At 41.1% G+C, this 25623-nt stretch overlaps 1 protein-coding gene across 1 annotated transcript; it reads right to left on the reverse strand.

Moving 5' to 3' along the window:
• Nucleotides 1-348: 348 nt before the first annotated feature.
• On the reverse strand, nt 349-22610 carry LOC139558443 (delta-type opioid receptor-like). The gene is made up of 5 exons (XM_071373578.1): nt 21993-22610; nt 5646-5878; nt 5365-5487; nt 4673-4967; nt 349-4546 (listed from the first exon to the last, which is right to left on the reverse strand). Exons 1-5 carry the CDS (start codon nt 22235-22237, stop codon nt 4306-4308), a joined length of 1137 nt encoding a protein of 378 aa, XP_071229679.1. The 5' UTR covers nt 22238-22610; the 3' UTR covers nt 349-4305.
• Between the last annotated feature and the right edge of the window lie 3013 nt (nt 22611-25623).

Below are 25623 nucleotides of genomic sequence, written 5' to 3' on the forward strand. Positions count from 1 at the left end.
ACATATCATACAAATTGGAGGACGTAACATATCATACAAAATGGAGAACGTACATATCATACGAAATGGAGGACGTAATATATCATACAAAATGGAGGACGTACATATCATACAAAATGGAAGACGTAACATATCATATAAAATGGAGGACGTACATATCATACGAAATGGAGGACGTACATATCATATGAAATGGAGGACGTAACATATCATACAAAATGGAGGACGTAACATATCATACGAAATGGAGGGACACAAAAACACCACAACATAATGCGAATGGGTGAGACAGTGTTGGTTCTACAAATCATTCCATGATTTAACAAATTGGGAAACATAATTTGCTACCGTGTTCATTTTATTGATTTGTGTTGTTGTTTTAATCAACAATCTGAGAAGCTTCTTGTAAAACATCTTGGCTTGCTGTTAATTCATCAATGCATTTTACAATAGATACTCATCTAGCGTAAGTTATAAACTATAAACTATAAGGATTACTGCATGAGCACTGCAAAGTTAATCATGATGGGTTCAAGTGTGACTAGCACAAATACCTTACAGTCTCTGGCAATACATTGAATATAAGCAAACATACAGCTTTTTGTATACATTTTACAGAAATGTTCCAGTATTCAATAGTTTTTAAAGGAGTTACACATACATGTATATTAATTCATAAAAATGACAAAAGTCCCTAACTGCAATATCCAAAGCAGGGCAGAAGAACAGTGCTAGACAAAACAGAGGTAAAGCTTTATTTGGATTAAATAGTGAATCTGTAGGCTAAAAAAATACTGTTGATATCCTGCTGATAGTCTACAGCTAGTTTGTTGAACATCTGCACATTGACTATTTAAATAAAGTTTTACCAAAATACACTGTGTACAAAACATTAAGGACACCTGCACTTTCCATGACATATTGTAGACTGACCAGGTGACACCAGTTGAAAGCTATGATCCCTTATTGATATCACTTGTTAAATCCAATTCAATCAATGTAGATGAATGGAGGAGACAGGTTAAAGAATGATTTTCTAGCCTTCAGACAATTAAGACATGCATGGTGTATGTGTGCCATTCAGATGGTGAATGTGCAAGACAAAATATTTAAGTGCCTTTGAATAGGGAATGGTAGTAAGTGCCAGACACACTGGTTTGTGTCAAGAACTGCAATGCTGCTGGGTTTTCCATCCTCAACAGTTTCCTGTGTGTATTAATAATGGTCCACAACCCAAAGAACATCAAGCTAACTTGACACAACTGTGGGAAGCATTGGAGTCAACACGGGCCAGCACGGGCCTTGGGGTCAACAAGGGGGGGGGGGGGGTGCAACTCAATATTAGGAAGGTGTCCTTAATGTTTTGTACATTCAGTTTATAAGTATAAAAACCATGAATGATAGATTGTGAAATAATGAAATTAGATTTTCAACATAAAGAGTGACTCACATGACAAGAGAAAGGAAAGTTACAATTGTATTGTAGCTATTGACAGCGGTTCCGAGAAATACTATGTGGGAGTTAGCCTTGACCAATATAAAATCCATCGTTCTATAACAGACACTCAGAGGCAAACGGTTATAGTAGGCTATTAGCAACTGTTGCTCTAATAAAATGGGTGGCTAAGTGGTCATTTTCTATTTTGTGACATTTGCACGCATTTGTCAGTTTGATGTACTGTACTGTACCTTTTACCATTATGGTCCCACTGTGTATTAAAGGGTGTTAAAACCATATTTAGATGTACAATTCATTTACAGAAGTTGTGAACATTGTTACACTGGAGTACAGTACTTAAATATCTCTACCCTGTCGATGTGAGCTTGTTTGCAAAGCTAATGCATGTAATCAATATCATATCTGTTATACATAATGATGTGTAGTCTGTTCCACATTTTAATACACTATCTCTCTTTGTAGAAGCCATGTAAATACATAGTTTTAGATCCACATAATAATATAAAGTGTGTCTGTCAGGAATACTGACAAAAGCAAAGAGAACATAAACCAGAAACGGATTCAGCTGTAAATAATTCAGCAGTCTGTGTTATTAGTCCTGAAGCATTTTCACTCACTGCCAGGACATATACTGCAAATAAGACCGGGACGAAAATAATCTCATTTTATAAATGGGACTTAATCTGTTTCTCTCTTCTTTTCTTTTTTAATGTAAGACTAGCCTCAGCAGTTAAGCAGTACAGTAGCTAATAGAGCATACAGCTATGTGATCAAATATCACTGTGAAAATAGAGAGGTAGGCATCATCAAAACAGCATACAGAATCACATACACAAATGGAAGCCAGGTAGTTTCACCTGTCACTGAAAAAGTTAGCCAACTACGTAAATAATATGTAGGAGTTCTGAGAATATCTATATCTACACATAGTGCACTACTTGGTCAAATGTAGTGCACTATATAGGGAATAGGGTGCCATGTGGGTTGCAATCTATGGAACGATTTACAGGCTTGATCTTTCATCAGTATTGATGTTTTGCAAGGTTACCGGGAGAATTTATACCCTATAATAAAGTCATAAATTATAGCCTACAGCCTATGAAATATGAAGGGCAATTTAATCTTAATCACTATAATTAGTTGATGCCCTCAAGGTAAAATTGAGCGCTGTCATCATATTTCTTAGGAATCTTATCATGACTTAATGCCATAGTTAAGTCTCTCTAATCTGCCATCGATTTAATTTGACAGATGACACAATGTTTTTCTCCAATTACACAGTAACACAGATAGTGAGTCCTTTCCAAATCTCACTTGGTTCAGCTATGTACATGCTCAGTGATTCTCAAGAGGTTTGTGGTCTTGGTCTCACAAGCCGCCATACTCTTCAGGCTTGTCAGTTTTAAAGTTGTTTTGCTGTTGTTGTTTCATTTTTACATTCATCAAAGTAGTAATGCATTCACACAGAGTGTAGATCTAGATTAGGCTGTCTGCTCCTCCACCCTCTGTGGTCTATGATTGTTTAGTTATTCCTCTCAGTGGTCCCTTCTACCTCTCTGCTCCGATCTATGAAAGTCTAGTAGGTTTGGAGCTGAGAGCCGAGGTGTCTGTGAGGAAATGCTATGGTACAGCAGTGGAGCACAGGCAGGCACAGAGCTCTGTGGTATATTTCCATTGTTTGCAGATTCATGTAGCTATCAGCCCCATTCTCCCATTTTGTTTCAGTGTCTCGTGCCCCAGTGCTTTGCACTAAAGTATGTTTTCATCCATCATCCAACCTGTCAAAACGGATCTGTAGTTTCTTCTTCCTCTGTGGCGCATGAAATGTATTTGTTTTGCCTTTTGTAGATGGAAAGTGGAAAACGACTTTTTTCTCCATTATATCTTAGTCAAGTGTGATGGAATATGCGTCAGCAGTCTTTGAAAATTCATCATCGATGTTAGTTTACAGGTGCTTGCTTCCCAGAGAATAGAAAGAAGGTCTGATTAACAAAGGTTGGACATCCATGCTTCTGCACTTTCTCAGTTTGTCAAAGCACAAGGCTACTGTGGCCTGGAGAAGCATTGACATCACACTCACAGTGTACTGTACCCATGCTACATTCTGTCTTTTCTATTCACACTACTTCAAGATGGATGATGCAGTCTCTGGTACATGAGATAAAAATAGACCACTGCTTAGCATTTGGAATCTTTGCCAAGTCCGTCAGCTGTAACAACTGTCATTTTCACTGAACAGTGTTGGGTGTTTTCTCCACCCCCTCCTGGGTCAAACGTCCCCATTTCAGATGTCTACATATCTACTCATTCAGTGGTTTCCCTTACCCTGTTGTCTTGTTTTAAAAACAACCCCAGTCCTATATTTGTGCAGCTTGTCATCAGTCACAAACAAGGATGACTTGTTGACAAAACCATGCCGTATACTTTGGACCACTGTCCTTGACAACATCCTGTGTATTCACTCTGCAGCCAGACATCCATTTGTCATAAACCAGAAATTCACTACTCAAAAAGGCCTGGCACCTTCGCAGATTGTCTCTAGATAGAACCTTCACAGAGATGTGTGTTGAGTTTTATAGAAAAGGATTTATGATGAAGAATTTAATCTCTCTACTTCTGAGCTACAATAAAGAAAGTTCCTAAATCTCACTGGTAGGAATGTCAATGAGGTCTAAAAAAACTATGGTGTGTTTTGGAACCTCCTTTACTGACACCTCTGTGTGAGGCTGACTAAATCATTGTTTGTCCTGTCAGAACTCTGTTGTGGAGATCTGGGTGATCTCAGACTGCAGGTCTTGCTGGACCCTCCTGGATCGAGAACCACGAGGGATCTGGTCCATGCCTAGTCATACGGGCTTCTTTTCCGTCCCAGCTTCAGTCGGAGCGCAGATGGACACGGGTTCCCGGTTGGCGTTCCGACCCCTGTTGAGGGTGTTGCGTTCCACGCGGGTCCGGCAGGGCAGGCAGAAGTCCCGGAAGCACCTCTTGAAGTTCTCGTCCAGGAAAGCGTAGAGAACAGGGTTGAGACTACTGTTCATGTAGCCCAGCGCAATGCAGAGGTGCCAGCTGGCTTTCACGTAGGCGTTCCTGTTAATAATGAATCATAATAAGTTATGTATAATTTTATTTGATGCCCTTTTTCAACATACCCAAAGGAATTTGACCTAAAAAAATGTACAAGAAAATTAAAGTACACGAAACATAACGACTAACCCAGAGTCAATCTCCATTAGAGTCTTGATGATGATGAAGATGTGGATGGGCGTCCAGCAGATAATGAAGGCCGCGACAATCACGAGGACCATGCGGGTGATGCGGCGCATGTTGCGGTCCTTCTCCTTAGAGCCGGAGAGCAGGCGGACGCTGCGCAAACGCAGTATCATCAGACCATAGCAGATGGTGATGACCATGACAGGGATGATGAAGGCAAAGATGAAAACGCAGATCTTAGTGACTGTGTCCCAGTACCAGTCAGGGTCGGGGAACTTCAGTGTACACATAGTCTGACCTAGGAGTAGAGAGGGGTGGAGGAGAGAAGAGACGGGTGGAGGAGAGAAGAGAGGGGGGAGGAGAGAAGAGAGGGGGGAGGAGAGAAGAGAGGGGGGAGGAGAGAAGAGACGGGTGGAGGAGAGAAGAGAGGGGGGAGGAGAGAAGAGAAGGGGGAGGAGAGAAGGAAAGGAGTCAGACACGTTTAAAGAGAGGGGGGGGGGTGAGACAGCTCGAGAGAGGAGACTGTAGGAAGTTTATGTTATAGAGATAATTGATATTTGACCAAAGATGTAATAAACTGTACTGTAAATTTGCAGGAATAGTGACTTATTCTCTTATTTAATGGGATAATATACAAGAAAACCGTTGAAAGAAGTGTCAAAAACGTGCTAGCTAGTTTAACGTTATTTTCTCACCACTGTCTGTTGTTTTGGTCACCGCCATGACCATGATGGGCACTCCGATGGCAGAGGACAGAACCCAGATCAGAACGTTGATGATCTTACCCTTGGCGGGCGTCCTGAACTCCAGGGCTCTCACTGGGTGAAACACAGAAAATTACGTTTCAATTGCAACTTATGAGTGTTATTGGCTCTAAACACCCTTTCATTTATATTTGCGAGAGGATACGCTCTGGTTAAAACTAGTGCACTATAAAGTGAATAGGGTGCCATGTGGAATGCTTCTCTCCCTTTACCTGGGTGGCACACAGCAATGTAGCGGTCCACAGACATCATGGTCAGGGTAAAGATGCTTGTGAACATGTTGTAGTAGTCGATGGCGATGACCACCTTACAGAGGACCTCTCCGAAGGCCCAGGTCCCCATCAGGTACTTGGCGCTCTGGAAGGGCAGTGTGCTGGTGGCTAGGGCATCCGCTAGAGCCAGGTTAAAGATGTAGATGTTGGTGGATGTCTTCATCTTGGTGTATCTGTGGACAGAGACATTTGTTAAATAGATGTTGCTATCAAACCGTATGTTGTTTTCTTTGAGGATTTTGACATGAATTAGTTGAATTTCAATTCACCTACCAAATTTACTTTTGAATTTATCTCAACCTTGGTGAAAGATAATTAAGTTAAAATGATTTTGCAGTCATTAATGACAGCGGTTGGTGCGGATGGTAGAATTGTCTGTTATACACTTTGGGTTGATAGAGATACAGTTGAAGTCGGAAGTTAACATACACTTAGGTTGGAGTCATTAAAACTCGTTTATCAACCACTCCACAAATTTCTTGAAAACAAAATATAGTTTTGGCAAGTCGGTTAGGACATCTACTTTGTGCATGACACAATACATTTTTCCAACAATTGTTTACAGACAGATTATTTCACTTATAATTCACTGTATCACAATTCCTGTGGGTCAGAAGTTTACATGCAATAAGTTGACTGTGCCTTTAAACAGCTTGGAAAATTCCATAAAATGATGTCATGGCTTTAGAATCTTCTGAAAGGCTAATTGACATAATTTGAGTCAATTGGAGATGTACCTGTGGATGTATTTCAAGGCCTACCTTCAAACTCAGTGCCTCTGCTTGACATCAAGGGAAAATCAAAAGAAATCAGCCAAGACCTCAGAAAAAAATTGTAGACCTCCACAAGTCTGGTTCATCATTGGGAGCAATTTCCAAAAGCCTGAAGGTACCACGTTCATCTGTACAAACAATAGTACACAAGTATAAACATGGGACCACGCAAAACCACTCAGGAAGGAGACGCGTTCTGTCTCCTAGAGATGAACGTACTTTGGTACGAAAAGTGCAAATCAATCACAGAACAACAGCAAAGGACCTTGTGGAGATGCTGGAGGAAACAGGTACAAAAGTATCTATATGCACAGAAAAACGAGTCCTATATCAACATATCCTGAAAGGCCGCTCAGCAAGGAAGAAGCCACTGCTCCAAAACCACCATAAAAAAGCCAGACTACGGTTTGCAACTGCACTTGGGGGCAAAGATCGTACTTTTTGGAGAAATGTCCTCTGGTCTGATGAAACAAAAATAGAACTGTTTGGCCATAATGACCATTGTTATGTTTGGAGATAAAAGGGGGAGGCTTGCAAGCCGAAGAACACCATCCCAACCGTGAAGCACTGGGGTGTCAGCATCATGTTGTGGGGTTGCTTTGCTGCAGGAGGGACTGGTGCACTTCACAAAATAGATGGCATCATGAAGGAGCGAAAATGATGTGGATATATTGAAGCAACATCTCAAGACATCAATCAGGAAGTTAAAGCTTGGTAGCAAATGGGTCTTCCAAATGGACAATGACCCCAAGCATACTTCCAAATTTGTGGCAAAATGGCTTAAGGACAACAAAGTCAAGGTATTGGAATGGCCATCACAACGCCCTGACCTCAATCCTATAGAAAATTTGTGGGCAGAACTGAAAAAGCTTGTGCGCGCAAGGAGGCCTACACACCTGACTCAGTTATACGAGCTCTGTCAGGAGGAATGGGCCAAAATTCACCCAACTTGTTATGGGAAGCTTGTGGAAGGCTACCTGAAACGTTTGACCCAAGTTAAACAATTTAAAGGCAATGCTACCAAATACTAATTAAGTGTATGTAAACTTCTGACCCACTGGGAATGTGATGAAAGAAATAAAAGCTGAAGTAAATCATTCTCTCTACTATTATTCTGACATTTCACATTCTTAAAATAAAGTGGTGATCCTAACTGACCTAAGACACGGAATTTTTACTTGGATTAAATGTCAGGAATTGTGAAAAACTGAGTTTAAATGTATTTGGCTAAGGTGTATGTACATTTCCGACTTCAACTGTATATTCTGTAGATCAGAATTTTGTCCCTGTGTTTACATTAACTTCCCAGATGCTCAAACTAATTGCCTCTTGATGTACATGTTGAGCAGAGAAACATTTGGAACATGTCATTCCAATTCTCATTGCACATGGTTCTATTTCTCTCTGAACATGTGATTAAAGATAATTATACAACGGGTGGGTCTAATCCTGAATGCTAATTGGTTAAAAGCACATTCCAACCGGTGTCTATTCCACAAGTTCCAACCAGCTAAATATATGATGTTAAAATGCCTATTTACTCTGTTCCATCTGACTGCGTAATCCACTGTCTCATCAGCCCAGGCAGGGAAGTTATAAACTTGATCTCCACTATAAAAAGTATCACGGCATTATCTCACATTTCTTTTAGACTAATATTTAGTTTTCAACAGTGGAGATTTGTATAAAACTTGCTGTCTGTCTCTCTGACATTTGCAACATTGTTTCAATTTTCAACTCCAGCTGTCCCATAGTAATGAACGTGTCGGGGTCGGGAGTTGGGACAAGAGAGAGAGAAAGAGAAAGGCAGCGTTTCATTGACATCATTTTTATGGATATATACAAAGAAATGTCAGTTGACAAAAAGTAAAGCGTAACGAAGTGCAGCTAGTTTGCAGTCTTTCCAGCTTCAGTTTGAAGTGATTGTGTTAGCTGTGTTGTTGGGGCGACAGCGTAGCCTAGTGGTTAGAGCGTTGGACTAGTAACCGAAAGGTTGCAAGATTGAATCCCTGAGCAGACAAGGTACAAATCTGTCGTTCTGCCCCTGAACAAGGCAGGTAACACACAGTTCCCCGGTAAGCCGTCATTGAAAATAAGTATTTGTTCTCAACTGACCTGCCTAATTAAATATGTACATAATATGTAAAACATGTATTGGCTTTCTACTCTGAACAACAGTGTCCTAACAACAGAGCACATTTTCTATGCCAGGTAAAATCATGCCTCATTAGCTCTTTGTTATGGATGTATCCAAATAAATGTCACAAGAAAACAGCTTAAGCAAATGCAGCTACTGTTGTTTTTCTGTCTGCACTGTTTGACGTGACTGTAAGTTAGCAAGGGATAAGAACATTGCCAGCCAGTATGCAATGGACCATTTAGAATGAACGACTTGGTTGCGTCCATAGAAACAGAACAAAAAGACTGAACGTCCGCGTCGCGTCTCATGCAACCAAACCAATAGAACGAATGACCAGCTGGCTTGGGTAGTAACCCTAGATTTGTTTCGGGACTAAATCTTGTGGAAGGTTGAAATGGTATGAGTAAAATAATCAAAGTAACATTTAATGAAAATATGTCATCATTATTTGAATATGTTGGTAACCCGTTGTATAAAAGTGATAATGCCTTCAAAGCCGGTGTTTGGGGCCTAACAACACCCATACCAATATCCTCCAAACACCGGCTTCTCGGGCATTATCACTTAATTGATCCCTTGAACATGCGTGGAACAGCAAAACAAGCTATTCTAATTCTCTTCATACGTGGTTCTATTTCTTTCTGACTGATTAAAGATAATTGATATACTTCAGGCTTGTTAGTGTCTGATCAAGCACTTAGAGGAACGCTTAGGATTATTTTAATGCATTCAGATATGTTCTATTCCTCTAAAAAACTCCTGCAGAGAAGATTTTCTTTACCTTTTTGTAATTAGACCCGAGACCCACTGGGCACAGACATCAGTTCAACGTCCAGTTTTTTTAAAATTTAAATTTGGTTGAGTTGTCAAATAACATGAATTTATCATGAAAAAAAATCCATTACATTGATGTCTTTTTGCAAATCCAATTAGTTTTCCACATTTGTTTAACTAGTCAAGTTAGTTAAGAACAAATTCTTATTTACAATGACAGCCTAGGAGCAGTGGGTTAACTGCTTTGTACAGGGCAGAACAACAGATGTTTACCTTGTCAGCTCAGGGATTCAATCCAGCAACCTTTTGGTTACTATTCCAATGCTCTAACCACTAGGCTATCTTTCGCCCCTAGGTGACCTGCTGCCCCAAAACATTGATTCAACGTCATCGCGTAGATTTGTTGGATTTAAATGACGTGGCAACAATGTTGATTCAACCAGTTTTTTCCCAGTGGGGACCATGTTGGCTGAGCCACTAGAGTAGTTAGAGATATTGGCCTAATGGGGTCAGAATCTCTCTGAAGGCACAATATAAATGTGTTCATAGAGATATATTATATCTTATCCTACTTTGCCTTCAAAACAGTATTCTATTAGTCATAGCCCATTGGTCTGTATGTAAAATGCTGTAAGAGTTACAGAATATGTTGTGTTGAAATTGGTGTGCCTAAGTGAGAACGGTACTTGTCAATAGATTTTTGCACTGTGCGGCATGGCTCTGTGGATACATTAAGTGAATATTTTGTACAGTCCATTTAGTTAATGGTCCAGATGTGTCTGTTCACCATAAAAGCTATTGATGTTCAAAAGCCAAAAGGACAACAAAATCAAACCAAACAACACTCAGAATGAAGTAAACAACCTTTACTGGAAAATGTAAATCAGCTTTGGGCGTTGGTCAGTCTTTGACAGTGACTGTAAGCTCCAAATCCTAACTCCCTGTTGGGTCGTTCCATGTCATTTCAGCAAGCCGTTACACCCAAATTCATATAATATTCAATATGTCCTGGTAGTCCATCTGGCCACGTGGCCTTGTGACTGTTGAATGTTTAAAGGTCTTGCTCATATCGGCTACGGAGAGCGTGATGATACAGTTGTCCGGAACAGCTGGTGCTGTCATGCATGCTTCAGTGTTGCTTGCCTCGAAGTGAGCATAAAAGGCATGTAGCTCGTCTGGTAGACTTGTGTCACTGGGCAGCTCGCTGCGTTTCCCTTTGTTGTCCTTAATAGTTTACAAGCCCTGCCACATCAGACGAGCGTCAGAGCCGGTGTAGTAGGATTCAATCTTAGTCCTGTATTGCCGCTTTGCTTGTTCGTCTGAGGGCATAGCGGGATTTCTTATAAGTGTCCGGATTAGTGTCCCGCCACTTGGAAGCGGAAGCCCTTTCCTTTAGCTTGGTGCAGACATGGCCTGTAATCCATGGCTTCTGGTTTGGATATGTACGTACGGTCACTGTGGGGACGACGTCGTCGATGCACTTTTTGATGAAGCTGGTGACTGAGTAAGAAATTAGGAATGTTGCAGGAATGCTTATCTTGTCTGTTTCTAACAACAGAAATTATTTCAGAACAATCTGACATGGTGGGTGTCAAAATCCTCCTTCTTGTACTTTTTGAGGTGGAATGACCCTGATCCCTGTTGCTCAGTGATAAATACATTGTAGCTTATTGATTTCCCATTCCTTTTCTCCCTCTTTAAGATATGGTCGATAACATTTATTAACTTACAGCTCTTAGTGCATAAACACTACAAGCCAAATCATTCTGGAGACTGGGGCTATAATCTAGGTCTGTGGAGTGTATGTGTATGTATGTCTGTGTCTGTGTTTGTGTGCGTGCATGTGTGTGCTATAATGTAATATAATATATATATATGCCATTTAGCAGACACTTTTATCTGAAGCGACTTAATGTCACGCCCTGACCGTAGATTGCTTTGTATGTTTCTATTTTTAGTTTGATCAGGGTGTGATGTGGGTGGGTATTCTATGTTGTAGGTCTAGGTTTTCTATTTCTATGTGTTTGGCCTGTTATGGTTCTCAATCAGAGGCACCTGTCTATCGTTGTCTCTGATTGAGAGCCATACTTAGGTAGCCTGTTTTTCCACTTTTGTTTGTGGGTGGTTATTTTCTGTTTAGTGTTTTCCGTCACCTTACAGGACTGTTCGTTTGTCGTCTTTGTTGTTTTGTTCAGTGTTCAGTTGTTTATTAAAATAATGAACACTTACCACGCTGCACCTTGGTCCTCCTCTCTTTCTCCAGATGACAATCGTTACAGAACCACCCACCAACAAAGGACCAAGCAGCGTGGGAAAATGGACTCCTGGACAATCGTTACACTCCCTTTTGCTTATGAGACTGATGGTGGGTTAGGGGTGAGAGGGGACAGAACTGTCGAGTATGTGGACTGAGAGCTGCTGGTGATTTGCTGATTTCTCTTCTGCTTCAACGGCTCCCACAGGAGGGTTAGACTCTTCCGACTGAAATAGTCCATGAAAGCGACCTTCATAATTGTTCATCTGACAGATGTGTTGTGATCCCTGTCAGGTCAAGTCAACTGGCCGACATTGAACAGACTTTGAACAAAACTGCGTGTGTGTGCGTGTACGTGCGTGTGTGTGTCAAATCAAATTTTATTGTGTGTGTGTGTGTGTGTGTGTGTGTGAAGAGTGTGTGTGTGTGTGTGTGAAGAGCAGTGACAGGCATTGTAATATTGGCCTACTCAGGGACAAACGCTTTAAATTAAAACAAGGTCAGGTCAGTGGATCTAAATCTTGTCTATTCAATGTATTTCTGTTTTAATTGCACCTGTCTCTATTCAAACAAAAGGTTAACTAGATTCATTGTTGGTTATCTCCCTCTCTCGCCATCTCTGTCTGTATTGGGTCTTGGTGTCAGTCAGTAAGATGGTCATTGATCTACTGGCTCTGCCTCTCCAGGGTATCAGTCACTCTCTACACCATAAACGCAGCCCTGGCAATTACACAATCCCACTGTTAAAAGTAGAGACAGGCTAGGTGGAGGGATTGATGAACGCAAAAAAATCTGTCCAGAATCACTCCAACGAACAGCATCCTGTACCTGACTTATACAATATGCTTTTCCAGCTTTGTAGCTCCATTCCTATGCTGTAAAGTTATACATTCAATTGTATTGTCAAATGTAATAATATCAGTACTGTATACAGATGTAGGATCTTAATTTGATCACCCTGTTACAGGATAACTTTCCTACATTGTAGGACATTTAAAACGTGTTGTTTATTTGAGGTGTAAAAAGGCTTCTGAAGTTTGTCATTTCCACTTAGAAATTTCAGACTTGATTTTCCCTTGCGGAAAAACGTATAAACCCCTACATAAATGTCCATTAATTATAATTCACACAACCATTCACATTTCCTGTTGCTGCAGGATTATTCTCCTGGCTCAAACTGGCTGAAATGAAGATCCTACATCTATAATGCATCCCATCTGTGGTCAGTAGCACTGTTGTTTCTAAATGGGTCTCTGTTGTACAAACACATCACTATTCCATTGCTGTGAACCTGCTCATAGTGTATCACAACTATATCTCACTGGGGCAAGGAAGATATGTTTTAGGAAATATTGCTTTGAGTCATGTACTGGGGTGCCAGAGACAGAGTAAATATATTGTCTGAAGTTTCTGGTGCTCAGAACTGTTCTGAGTCAGACTACAGCAGGTTACAGACTCTTTTACCGCTAGGGAAGAAGATTGTTCTTGATGGGAGATGTCTTTCTCTGTCTGTTAGAACCATTTGATTCAGCATAACTTCATCTATGAATCTGTCTGTGCTCCCTAGCGCCACTGTCAGCAGGAGAGAATTAGATATTACATGTTCATTCTTATATTTTTCGTATTTATAAAATGACGGTGAATCACAGGCAGTCGTTATACCCCTTGGATGGGTTTGCTCTCTGCGTATGTAGAATCATTATCGCTAGCCCTGATCTGAGCTGGCGTGGTCGGGGCACAACATACAGGAGCTGAGAACACACAAGTGGCCAGATACTGGCAAGTTGATGAAAGGATACGGTGTTCTGTACAGCACTGTACGGTACAGTCGTTTCAAGGAACTGGCTAAGATAGGCGGTCCCTCCCTGCTATCTTTAAAGGGGGTGTAGCTGACAACCTGAAGCATCTTCTCATCAGGTTACAGCACCAAGGCAGGTTTCACCACATGCTATGTTCCATTTCCCTTTGAGGATGACAGCTGTGCATGCATAAATCATAGAAGAGGATGGAGAAGATGAGTTTTTGATATTTTTCCACGGTGCCCACTCTGTTCATGCCATCCGTTTAACTGGTTCTGGACCTGTAGTAGTTAGCTAATGCCACAAATTCATAGGGGTGGTCCATTCTCCTTGTTGGAAGCCTGAAAATCTTGAAAACAATGGGATATTTTCTTCCAATGTCATGTTAAATCATGCTGTTCAAAATGAGAAACATGAAGTGTAACTGTGATAGTATCACAGATGTCAGTCTTGTTGGGGATGGTAGCTGTGGAGCTGTCATTGATGTCCTGCCCTGTCATCTCGTGTGCCTAGAGCAGTGGTTCACAACCATTTCCATTCGGTGGACCACCAAATCACCGTCAAAACCTCTTGAGGACCATTATTTGTGGAGTCACTAAATGTTTTAACATTAAATATCTTGCCGGACAAATTTGGAGTCCGTTTTATCCGTGAATGAATCAGTTAAAAGGCCTATTATTATTATTATGAACAATTAGAAATTAACATTTCTTATAATATAATTAATACCCCCAACTGTTTTTATTTTTGAAGGAAAATAAATTGCACAAAAAAAAGTACCACGGACCACGGGGTGAAAACTACTGCCTTAGAGGTTAATCAACATATGGAGGAGGCAGATCCTTGTTAGAATCACTGCTGCAGGCTACAGAGGGTCGTGTCTGTATGTGTATTTGTGTGTGCGCATGCACATTCGTGCATGTGTGTGCGTTTGTTAAATTCACAGCAGCAGGGAACAGAGGGTCATTTTAAAAACGTCAGTCAGTGGCCTTGGTTCCAGGACAAACAGGATGGACATTGAATACTTCCTTCTCCTGACGCTGGTGAATATTGATTATTGTCTTATTGATCACAGCTTCATCAGACCACAGGCAACATTTGTATATTGGGTACGTACACCCAGAGCCATTGATCAATGTCTGTCACCACAAGTTAATCACTCGGTCCAGTATTAACCATGTTCACTGGGCTCCAGTCCGATGTGTGTCCATTTCAGCCAAAGGCAGGACACCATGAAAAGATCAACTATATATACAAAAGTATGTCGACACGCTTTCTAATTAGTGGATTCGGCTATTTCAGCCACACCCGTTGCTGACAGGTGTATAAAAATCGAGCACACAGCCATGCAATCACCATAGACAAACATTGGCAGTAGAATGGCCTTAATGAAGAACTCAGTGACATTCAACAAGTCAGTTCATCAAATTTCTGCCCTGCTAGAGCTTCCCTGGTCAACTGTTAGTGCTGTTATTGTGAACTAGATACGTCTAGGAGCAACAACGGCTCAGCCACAAAGTGGTAGGATATACCAGTCCTCAGAACGGGACCACCGGGTGCTGAAGCGCATAGTGTGTAAAAATGGTCTGTTCTCGGTTCCAACACTCACTACTGAGTTCCAAACTGCCTCTGGAACCAACATCAGCACAAAAACTGTTCATCGGGAACCTAAGATCACCATGTGCAATGCCAAGCGTCGGCTGGAGTGGTGTAAAGCTTGCCACCATTGGACTCTGGAGCAGTGGAAACGCATTTTCCGGATTGATGAATCATGCTTGGAGGAGGAATAATGGTCTGGGGCTGTTTTTCATGGTTCGGGCCAAGCCTCTTAGTTACAGTAAACGAAAATCTTAACGCTTAAACATTAACATAAACTTTAACATTATAGATGATTATGTGCTTCAAACCTTGTGGCAACAGTTTAGGGAAGGCCCTTTCCTGTTTCAGCATGACAATGCCACCGTGTATAAAGTGAAGTCCATACAGATATGGTTTGTAGAGATCAGTGTGGAAGAACTAGACTGGCCTGCACAGAGCCCTGATCTCAACCCCATTGAACACATTTGGGATTAATTAGAACGCCGACTGCGAGCCAGGCCTAATCACCCAACATCAGTGCCTGACCTCACTAATGCTCTTGTTGCTGAATGGAAGCAAGTCCTCGCAGCAATGTTCCAACTTCTAGTGGGATACCTTCACAGAAGAGTGGAGGCTGTTATAGCAGCAAAAGGGGGACCAACTCCATATTAATGCCCATGATTTTGGAATGAGTTGTTCGACGAGCAGGTGTCCACATACTTTGTGTCTTGCTGCTGTAACGGAGGTGGTTTGGTAAACCATGCTTGCTTGATAGCTAACTTTGCCTCAGACCTGAAAAGTTGTGTTTGCTCTATGAGTTATTACCTAGGCTTTAGCTCAGAGGGCTGACACAGTCATGTGGCGCATGGGAGACGCAGACTCAAACCTTCGGTTGTCACAATCCTTGGAGATAGTCAAAAGAGTACTCACTCTTTTATGAGGGTCCTTCATTCAATAAGTTTACTGTTTAGACCATTTGTTTAGACCATTTAGACCAGCAGTGCTCAGACTTTTGGGCTTGGTGGGCCAAAATATAATCTGAGTGGTGCCCAACTAGACATGATGTATTTAGAAATAGGAAAGGTAAACAATAGCTTTTTAGGGTCTTTAAACAACAGCATTTTAGTAAGCAATCATAAAATCACACTTCACACCAAACTCACACTTAAGAACACATTCTGATTACCAGTAATGATGTATAATTTTTTTAACAGTTGTGGCACAGAAACAGCAACCAAGTTTCTATGTTCATAAGGCTAATAACTTTGATTATGTTTAAAATGACTTGAATATGGGAAAGATGTAAAAATGTATATTTGCAGCTCTGATCTGTCATAATTTCTGCCCCACTGTTTCCTCCATACTCCGCGGAAGTGCCCTCTACCCCTCTTCGCTTCCCACCACTTCCCTGTCCAAACACACACACTACTCCTTCCAGAGCTCTCTCTCACACACACACACACGCACGCACACGCACACACACACACACTTCACACACACACTGCTGAGTAAGAGAGTAGACATGCAGCGAGACACGGGAGCCGGTGTTGACTCACACCCATCCTAAAAAACACCCAACTAAAGCTTCCACTCCACTGGGTACAATATTTCAGGCAGGAATTGCTGCTCTTTGTTTGTTTGGGTAAACCCTGATGTATTTCCCCAAAGAAAGGATTTCGACCTAATCAGAGTTATACGATGTCAGCTTATGGTGTATACCAGAGTTCATCTTATTCAAGCTCATTGGATGATTCTCCCCTGTTTGGGAGTTTTCCTCCTAAGACAGCTCTGCTTATGCCCTATGTATGTATACACCAAGTACACCACCTAGTACATCAGCTACACCACTCAAATAAGTCCTTTTATCAACTGCACAACTCTAATTCATAACATTAGCCATTTAAATGTAGGTCATAGCACAGTACATTGGGTACAATCATCTCCACACTATTACTGATTCTCTGTGTGTGTGTGTGTGTGTGTGTGTGTGTGTGTGTGTGTGTGTGTGTGTGTGTGCGTGCGTGCGTGCGTGTGTGTGGCTGTCTAGCAGAGCTAATGCTTCTGACCTGGGCTGTGTTACAGAAGGATGAACCACAATATTGGTGGTGTCAGCCCCAGCTCTCCCCTCAGTCCCCTCAGTCAGTAATCACAGAAGAGTCTTCTTCGGCTCTGTTCCAATATCCACACTAGCATACCACTCAGAATGAAGCAATGTATTGGGCACGTATTATAAGTGATGCTAGTGTGGATACTAAAACATAGCCTTCATATCTACCCAGGCAGTTCTCCCTCTGGAGCAGCCTACACCTGGGTTCAAATAGTATCCATTTTCTTTCAAATACATTGAGTGTTTGATTTAGCCTGCCTGGAATGCCAGATGGATACAGTCAACAGCTCTCTAGAACAGAGGGAGGGGAGATACTGTAGATGGATCCTAAATAGCTTAATTACTCACTGTGCTGTGTTTTCAAAATTAATATCCAATGCCGATCACTATTCACAGTGAATGAACAATAGCGACTGACTGTGGATGCTAAAACACTCATTTTACTCCACTAGTCAATGTTTTCTTTCCTGCTTCTTTCCTGTGTAAGGCTGATCACTCTATGCCTAGCACACAGTTTCAGAGAATCAGAAAGCATCGAACCCAACTCAACGCCACCACTTTCTCCACACTTCATATCTCCCTGTCTCTTCCAATACATGTGTGTAATTCAGTCCTTGAGCTGTTCTTGTCTTTTGATGTTCTGTATTATGTCATGTTTCATGTTTTGTGTGGACCCCAGGAAGAGGATCTGCTGCTTCAGCAACAGCTAATGGGAATCCTAATAAAATACTAAAATACTAAATCTGTCTGTTTCTCTCCCTGTCTCTCTGTTTCTCTCCCTCTCACACACCCACTCTATCTCTGTCTGTCTCTGTTTCTGTCACTGCCTCACTCTCTCTTCTCTCTCTCTCTCTCTCTCTCTCTCTCTCACTGTCTTTTTTTTTCACTCTCTCTCCTTAAATTTTGGGGTAGTAGTCATGGTAATGGCAGGTCATGTGCAAAGAAAACCCCACTTCAGAGCAAAGAAATCTGATCTGTGCGTCCAGACAGAGGTCGCATATGGAGGATTCAGTTTGTATCAGAATTCAGATCCACATATGGAGGTGGAATAAATCTGAAGTCAAAAGATCAGATTCCATGTTTCTTTTTGCTGTTTACACTTAAGAGAACACATATCATACTGTATCAGCAGGTTAGGAGAGCATTTTAGCTAACCTAACCTTAACCCTTTTTGTAACCTTAATCTAACTCTCCTAACCTATTACGTTAATTCTCCTAACCTGCTGCGTAAATTCTCCTAACCTGCTACGAAAAGTAACTTCCGTCCGTAGCTGTATAGGCCTACCATCTAGTAAAACCCCTTTAAAGCACCTCCACAGGGAGAAACCAGAGTCCTACATTTGAGAGTTTGGCCAAAACGGTTTCTGTCTGAATGTTCTGAGAGCACCACTTTCTCCTCCACAGCTGTTGCTAAGTGATAATTGACACTTCCGCATTGTGCTGTTTATTTCTGATAGTTTTCAAAACCTATGAAGATGTCAAGTGAAAGCTGATATGTAATTTGTTGAGACCATAATACAGTACCGACTTGGATACACATTATCCCCAATGCTAATCAATAAAGATGTCTGTCAAATTCACTGCTCTGTTTTGCTTGTTTACAGCGAGTCATTTGATAGGGAATTGTCGGAGGCGCTCTCGTATTGTACATCACCAACATTTTGAGAATAAAGGAGCTAACATGGCATCCGTTCTAATACCTGGACGAACTCTCTTAAATATATGGCTCTCGGAAAACCAACTAATGTCCATTGTCATGACAACCCCTTTCATTATCTGACAGGAGACAGCAGAAGAGGCCACTATATGTATCTTTTCCCTGAAAACCAGAGAGGAGAGTTCATACTCTTCATACTCTGAGTTCATACTCATGCTCTTACTGTCAAGAGTCACAGCCTTATTCTAAATTTGATTAAGTAAATACAATTCCTTGGCAATCTACACACAATACCCCATAATGACAAAACAAAAAATATATATTTTTAAAATTCATTTTTACTATTTTACATAAATATTCAGACCCTTTGCTATGAGATTCGAAATTGAGCTCAGGTGCATCCTGTTTCCATTGATCATCCTTGAGATGTTTCTACAACTTGATTGGAGTCCACCTGTGGTAAATTCAATTGATTGGACATGATTTGGAAAGGCACACACCTGTCTATATATGTCAGAGCAAAAACCAAGCCATGAGGTTGAAGGAATTGTACGTAGAGCTCCGAGACAGGATTGTGTCGAGGCACAGATCTGGGGAAGGGTACCATATTTTTTTCAGCATTGAATGTCTCCAAGAACACAGTGGTCTCCATCATTGTTAAATGGAAGAAGTTTGGAAACACCAAAGCTGGCCGCTTGGCTAAACTGAGCAATCGGGGGATAAAGGCCTTGCTCAGGTAGGTGACCAAGAACCCGATGGTCACTCTGACAGCACTCCAGAGTTCCTCTGTGGAGATGGGAGAACCTTCCAGAAGGACAACCATCTCTGCAGCACTTCAACAAGCAGGCCTTTATGGTAGAGTGGCCATACGGAAGCCACTCCTCAGTAAAAGGCACATGACAGCCCACTTGGACTTTGTCAAAAGGCACCTAAAGATTCTCAGACCATGAAAAACAAGATTTTCTGGTCATATGAAACCAAGATTGAACTCTTTGGCCTGAATGCCAAGCGTTACGTCTGGAGGAAACCTGGCACCATCCCTACAATGAAGCATGGTGGTGGCAGCATCATTCTGTGGGAAGGTTTTTCAGCGGAAGGGACTGGGAGACTAGTCAGAATCGAGGCAAAGATGAACGGAATGACCTTGAGTGGCTCAGCCAGAACCCGGACTTGAACACGATCCAACATCTCTGAAGTAGCAGAAAATAGGTGTTCAGCAACTTTTTCAAGAAAGTATGTTTCAAGAAATTACTAAAGTAAATCGTCTGAATACTTATGTTTCAGTATATTTTTAATAAATCAGCAAAAATGTCTAAACCTGTTTTTGCTTTGTTATTATGGGGTATTGTGTGTAGATTGATGACAGGGAAAAAACAACTTAATACATTTTAGAATAAGGCTGTAAAGTAACAAAATGTGGAAAAAGTCAAGGGGTCTGAATTATTTACGAAGGCACTGTATATAACAGGATTGGGGTCAATTATGAATTGAGACGCGAATTGCTCTTTAATTCTGTTCAATTCATGAATTTGAATTGCATTTCAATTGGACATACCCCACAGGAAGCAGAATTTGAATGAAAGGAAGTGGAATTGAATTAAAATAAATGTTATTATTTATTCTACACATCCCCATAATTTTGGTTACAATAGCAGAAGGTTTTAATTTAATTATCTTGAAACCATTAAAAATAATTATAGTGGTCTGGAAATATTCTAAGACCATGTTGTGGGTTGTCTATAATAATAACCCATAATTCCCTTAATGTTCTAAATATCAGAAATATAAAAATCCCAGAATGCATTAGATCAAACACTTCCTTATGGAGACATGCCAAAGCGAAATACTGCTTCACATCTGAGTTATAATCAAATTAATATTTGAAATGGTGTGTATATTCTTTGCATTAATAAGTGGCATTGATAAAATATTTGTGAAATGAATGAGACTTTCATGTTTCACTTCTAAATTTAATTGATTTCAATTGGTTTTCATTCAATTCTTCTTCCTTAAATGAAATTCAAATTCTGCTTCCTGTGGGGTGAGGCCAATTCCAATTAAATTATAATTCATTGTGTGAATTGAATTATAATTCAGAAATTCCAACCCTAAAGCTATTATTGGATTCAGAGCTACTAGACTGGATACGGTTTTATAATGTCTGACTGCAGTGGGCAATAAAGCTATTAGTGGATTCAGAGCTACTAGACTGGATACGGTTTTATGTCGTCTGACAGCAGTGGGCAATAACAGAAGTAAGTGCACTAGACTGGACATCCAGTTTACTAGACTGGATGCTTACTGTCTTATAATGCCAGACAGTTTAGTACTGTCAAGGGCTCAGTTTAGTACTCTGCTAGGGTTCAGTTTAGTACACACTGTGTGGGTTCAGTCCTCCAAGTTTGGCCATGGCCTGCCATGTCTTTGAACATGTCAGAGGGAGGTTGTTAGAGCATTTTTGTGATGTGGGCAAAATTATTATCCTTAACAATACACTCAGCATGGTAATGTCATCATAAACAATAAACCCATCACTGACATCAGTACTATTTCAATTAGGGGAGGGTGCAGATTGGGAATAGCTAATAATTTAATCCTGTTGATTTTAATTCATGTCTGTAAAATGGGAGCATTTGATAATATATATATATTTTTTTAAAGATAGCCCAATTTGAGTACTCTTTTGAGTGCTGTCTAGTAGGCACACACGCGCGCGACGCGCACACACACACACACACTCTCCACCAGACTCTCTCTTTCCTTTGGTCCTCACGCGCGAGTAAACATTGATTTACTGTTTCGCCAGCAAAAATGTATCCTTGTTGAACGAAAGCAACAAAACAATATATGTATTATAGAGTGTATCAACTTCAAATCACAGGAAATCATTCATTTTATAATTGATTTGCGTCCTGTGCTTGCTTTTGACAAATATACGGTTTGCTTAGCTAACACGAAGAGAGGCACACATGAGATATTGGTCTATAAAAAAAAATATGATTTCTATACGAAATACACGATTCCCCTATAGCCTAAAACCTTCTTGAGAAAAGTACATTTCCAGTCACGCATATCCCCACAAATATATGTATTCACATGCTTTCTTACAGACAATAATAGGCATATAATCTCAAAAGCAAGTTCCCACCAATGATAGTAAACTAAATAGAATATGCCACCGGTGGTTCCAGTAGAAAAGCCTTACCTCACCACCCCGTACATCACAAGGACATTCCCGAGCAATCCCACCACGCAGATAACCGAGTAGAGCGCGGTGATGGAGATGGCTACTATAATATTGGAGGCGCTCTGAACCGGGAGCTGCTGGGTGTAGTTTTCCCCGTTGGGCACGAACCCCATCTCGTCGTCCGGGTAGGTGACATTGAACGGAATCACCGAGTACATGTCGAAATCAGCCGGTTCAGCACCAGGGGCAGTGGACGGCTCCATGGCTCTAGGACTGTCGCGCGCCTGTGACTGTTACTGTTCTCTGGTCTGTGGTGCTGAAAACTTATCCAAGCACTACTGGTCGGATATTCGGACACGGCTCGCGCTTTTGTTTCGCCTACTCGGCGTTTTATTGGCTGGAAGGTGTGTACTGATCCTCACGCGCCAAAGGGCGAGGTGGACAGTTTACAGTTGGTCTGTCTCACCAAGGGGTCGAACATGAAAAACAGAACGATGACAGACTTCCCAACCCCAAAAATAAGAATGGAAAAGCAAAAATGATTTCACTTCTGTTTAGAGTTCACAGAACAGGATGATTCAAGAACTGTTCGGTCTTGTGTCTGGTTGAAAGAGAGGAGTCCTGTTCTCAGGAGGATCGGCCTGTGTAATGTTGACGGTAGCCTTTAGTGGGAAAGGTGCATGCAGTGATTTGTTCTCGCTCTCCAAACGTCTAATAATGTAAACACTCGCGTGCTGCAAGTGTTTTTTTTTATAGGTTAACGACATCAAAGCTGTGCATAGTAGGCTGATAATTGTTTTAGCCTATTCCGCTGAGCTATAGATTAATCTCTACACGTATTGTAGGCTATGTGACAGAACATACACTATGTATACAAAAGTATGTGGGCACCCCTTCAAATTAGTGGATTCGGCTATTTCAGCCACACCCTTTGCTGACAGGTGTATAGAATTGAGCACACCGCCATGCAATCTCCATAGACACACATTGACAGTAGGATGGCCTCCCTGAAGAACTCAGTGACTTTCAACATGACAGTATCATAGGATGCCACCTTTCCAACAAGTCAGTTTGTCAAATTTCTGCCCTGCTAGATTTTCGCCAGTCAACTGTAAGTGCTGTTATTGTGAAGTGGAAACGTCTAGGAGCAACAACGAAGTGATAGGCCACACAAGCTCACAGAACGGGACCACCAAGTGCTGAAGCGCATAGCAGGTAAAAAATAATCTGTCCTCGGTTGAAACACTCACTACCGAGTTCCAAACGGCCTCTGCAAGCAACATCAGCACAAGAACTGTTCGTCTGGAGCTTCATGAAATGGGTTTCCATGGCCGAGCAGCCGCACACAAGCCTAAGATCAGCATGCGCAATGCCAAGCGTCGGCTGGAGTGGTGTAAAGCTTGCCACCATTGGACTCTGGAGCAGTAAAAATTAGTTCTCTGGAGTGATGAAAAGGGGGACCAACTCCATATTAATGCCCATGATTTTGCAATGCGATGTTTGATGAGCAGGTGTCCACATACTTTTGTTCATGTAGTGTATGATAAAAACATTGTTGGCGTAGAAGAACATGATGATGCAATTTTATTTTCATAAATAACCAAATGCAGGACTTCGAATGAAAGGAAATAATTAATATTTACTGGGCCTAGGCTTATTAGTGATACAATTATGTCGACGTAGGTAGTTCTAGGCATAGTGCTTAGCAAGGCAAAGATACAATATTCTAACAAGGAATTGAACGCTGCCTCAGATGGTTTTGATTTGGCAATATTAATCATTTAATTGAAAATGTGGAAAATGTGGATAAACTGCTCCCCATTAGAAAGCCTACATTTGTGGTTGTTTTGCTCTCAAATCACCACTCTCTATCCATTCTTTATAATCAATGATATTTCTCAGATCCCCTGTGGAATAGTACAGCAACACCCTACATATCGTGCCAATAGGGTTAACCCTTTTGGTGGGAATTGTAACGTGGCTCATATAACGAGTGTCGCTACATCGCCCCCTCAGAATGAAAAGTCACATCCCCGCCCTTTGATTTTCTTTCAAGCCCCATGACACATCCGCCCTTGCATTCCGTTGGCCCCACAGCCGCCATCCCACTTCTGTCACCAGTGGAGCAAAGAGAGGGAGCGGGAAGCAAACACCCTACCTATCGCGTCAATAGTGTTAACCCTCTTGGTGGGAATTGTAACATGGCTCACACACTGAGCATACCAAACATTAGGAACACCTTCCTAATATTGCGTTGATCTCAACAATACTGAATTATCATTGGTCACAGACTACTGTCATATCATACTAAGGTATGATTGGTTAGACTACCCAGGTGAGGTCATTCAATTTCATCATGGCGGGAGACACGAACATGCCAGTTACTAGCTAATAAAGAACCTGTCATTCTGCATTTAGTAATTTTGTACAAAGCGTGCATAACAAGACATAGTGTCAGAAGTGGGATTAGAAGATGGATATCGCTGGAGTTTCTTCACTTCGGATGGACTGTGTGTCTTCACACTTACTCGATGCATGGCGTAGGTTCCAACAGAATGTGGAGCTAATGTTTATTTCCTGCCTCAAATTGAAGGCAGTCAATTAACGAAGTAAACAAAAATTCCAAATGAATAATTGAAAAAAATTGCATCTATTTTCAATGACTTCACAATCAGCTGAAGCTATTTATTTCTAAAGTTGTTCAATTTTAGAATAAAACATTCACTGCCTTCAATTCGAAATTGACTTCAACCCTGATTCCTACACACTCTATCCGGAATATCCAGCTACAGGATTCACTAGGGCCCTCAGAATGTTAGCCAACATTTTCTTGTTTTTATGATTTATCAGACAAAAGACTGAACAATTTACATACATTTAAAACATTAACATAGACATTACAGACATATATATATGTTAAAGGTTAAATAAAATAAATAAAATACAAATATTTATTAACTTGGTGGTTTGAGCCCTGAATGCTGATTGGCTGATAGCCATGGTGTATCAGACTGTATACCACGGGTATGACAAAACATTTATTTTTACTGCTCTAATTATGTTGGTAACCAGTTTATAATAGCAATAAGGCACCTCGAGAGGTTGTGATATATGGCCAATATACCACGGCTAAGGGCTGTATCCAGGCATTGTGCGTAAGAACAGCCCTTGGCCATATATGTCATGCCTTATTGCTTTAATATACTAAACTAAAGACACACAAATAAAAAATACATTAAAAAAAGCCCCCTACCTGTGTTTTCAAGCTTTAAATCTATTGAGCTAGCAGATCTAGAAGATATATATGCTACTGTACCTGTGTTTGGACGCTACACTTACAAAAATGGGTTCCAAAAGAGTTTTGGCTGTCCCCATAGAATAACCCTCTATGTTTCACTATATTGGATCACTCCAATATATTGGTATCACTCTGCGGTGGAGGGATACATCCAAGGGGAGGATTTACAGATTTACTCCCGTGTACACCTGTGTCACGGCTGGGGTCCGCCCCTATATATAGACCCCATGGCCGCGACACACGTTCTCTTTCATTTTCTCGGCGGACGTCCCTATGGTTTGAGGTACAAACTTTCTGAAGTTCACTTGGTAAGTCACTGGTAAGTGTAATATCTTGCATGGAAGTATACTC

This window comes from Salvelinus alpinus, chromosome 29, assembly GCF_045679555.1.
Source record: "Salvelinus alpinus chromosome 29, SLU_Salpinus.1, whole genome shotgun sequence".
NCBI lineage: Eukaryota > Metazoa > Chordata > Actinopteri > Salmoniformes > Salmonidae > Salvelinus > Salvelinus alpinus.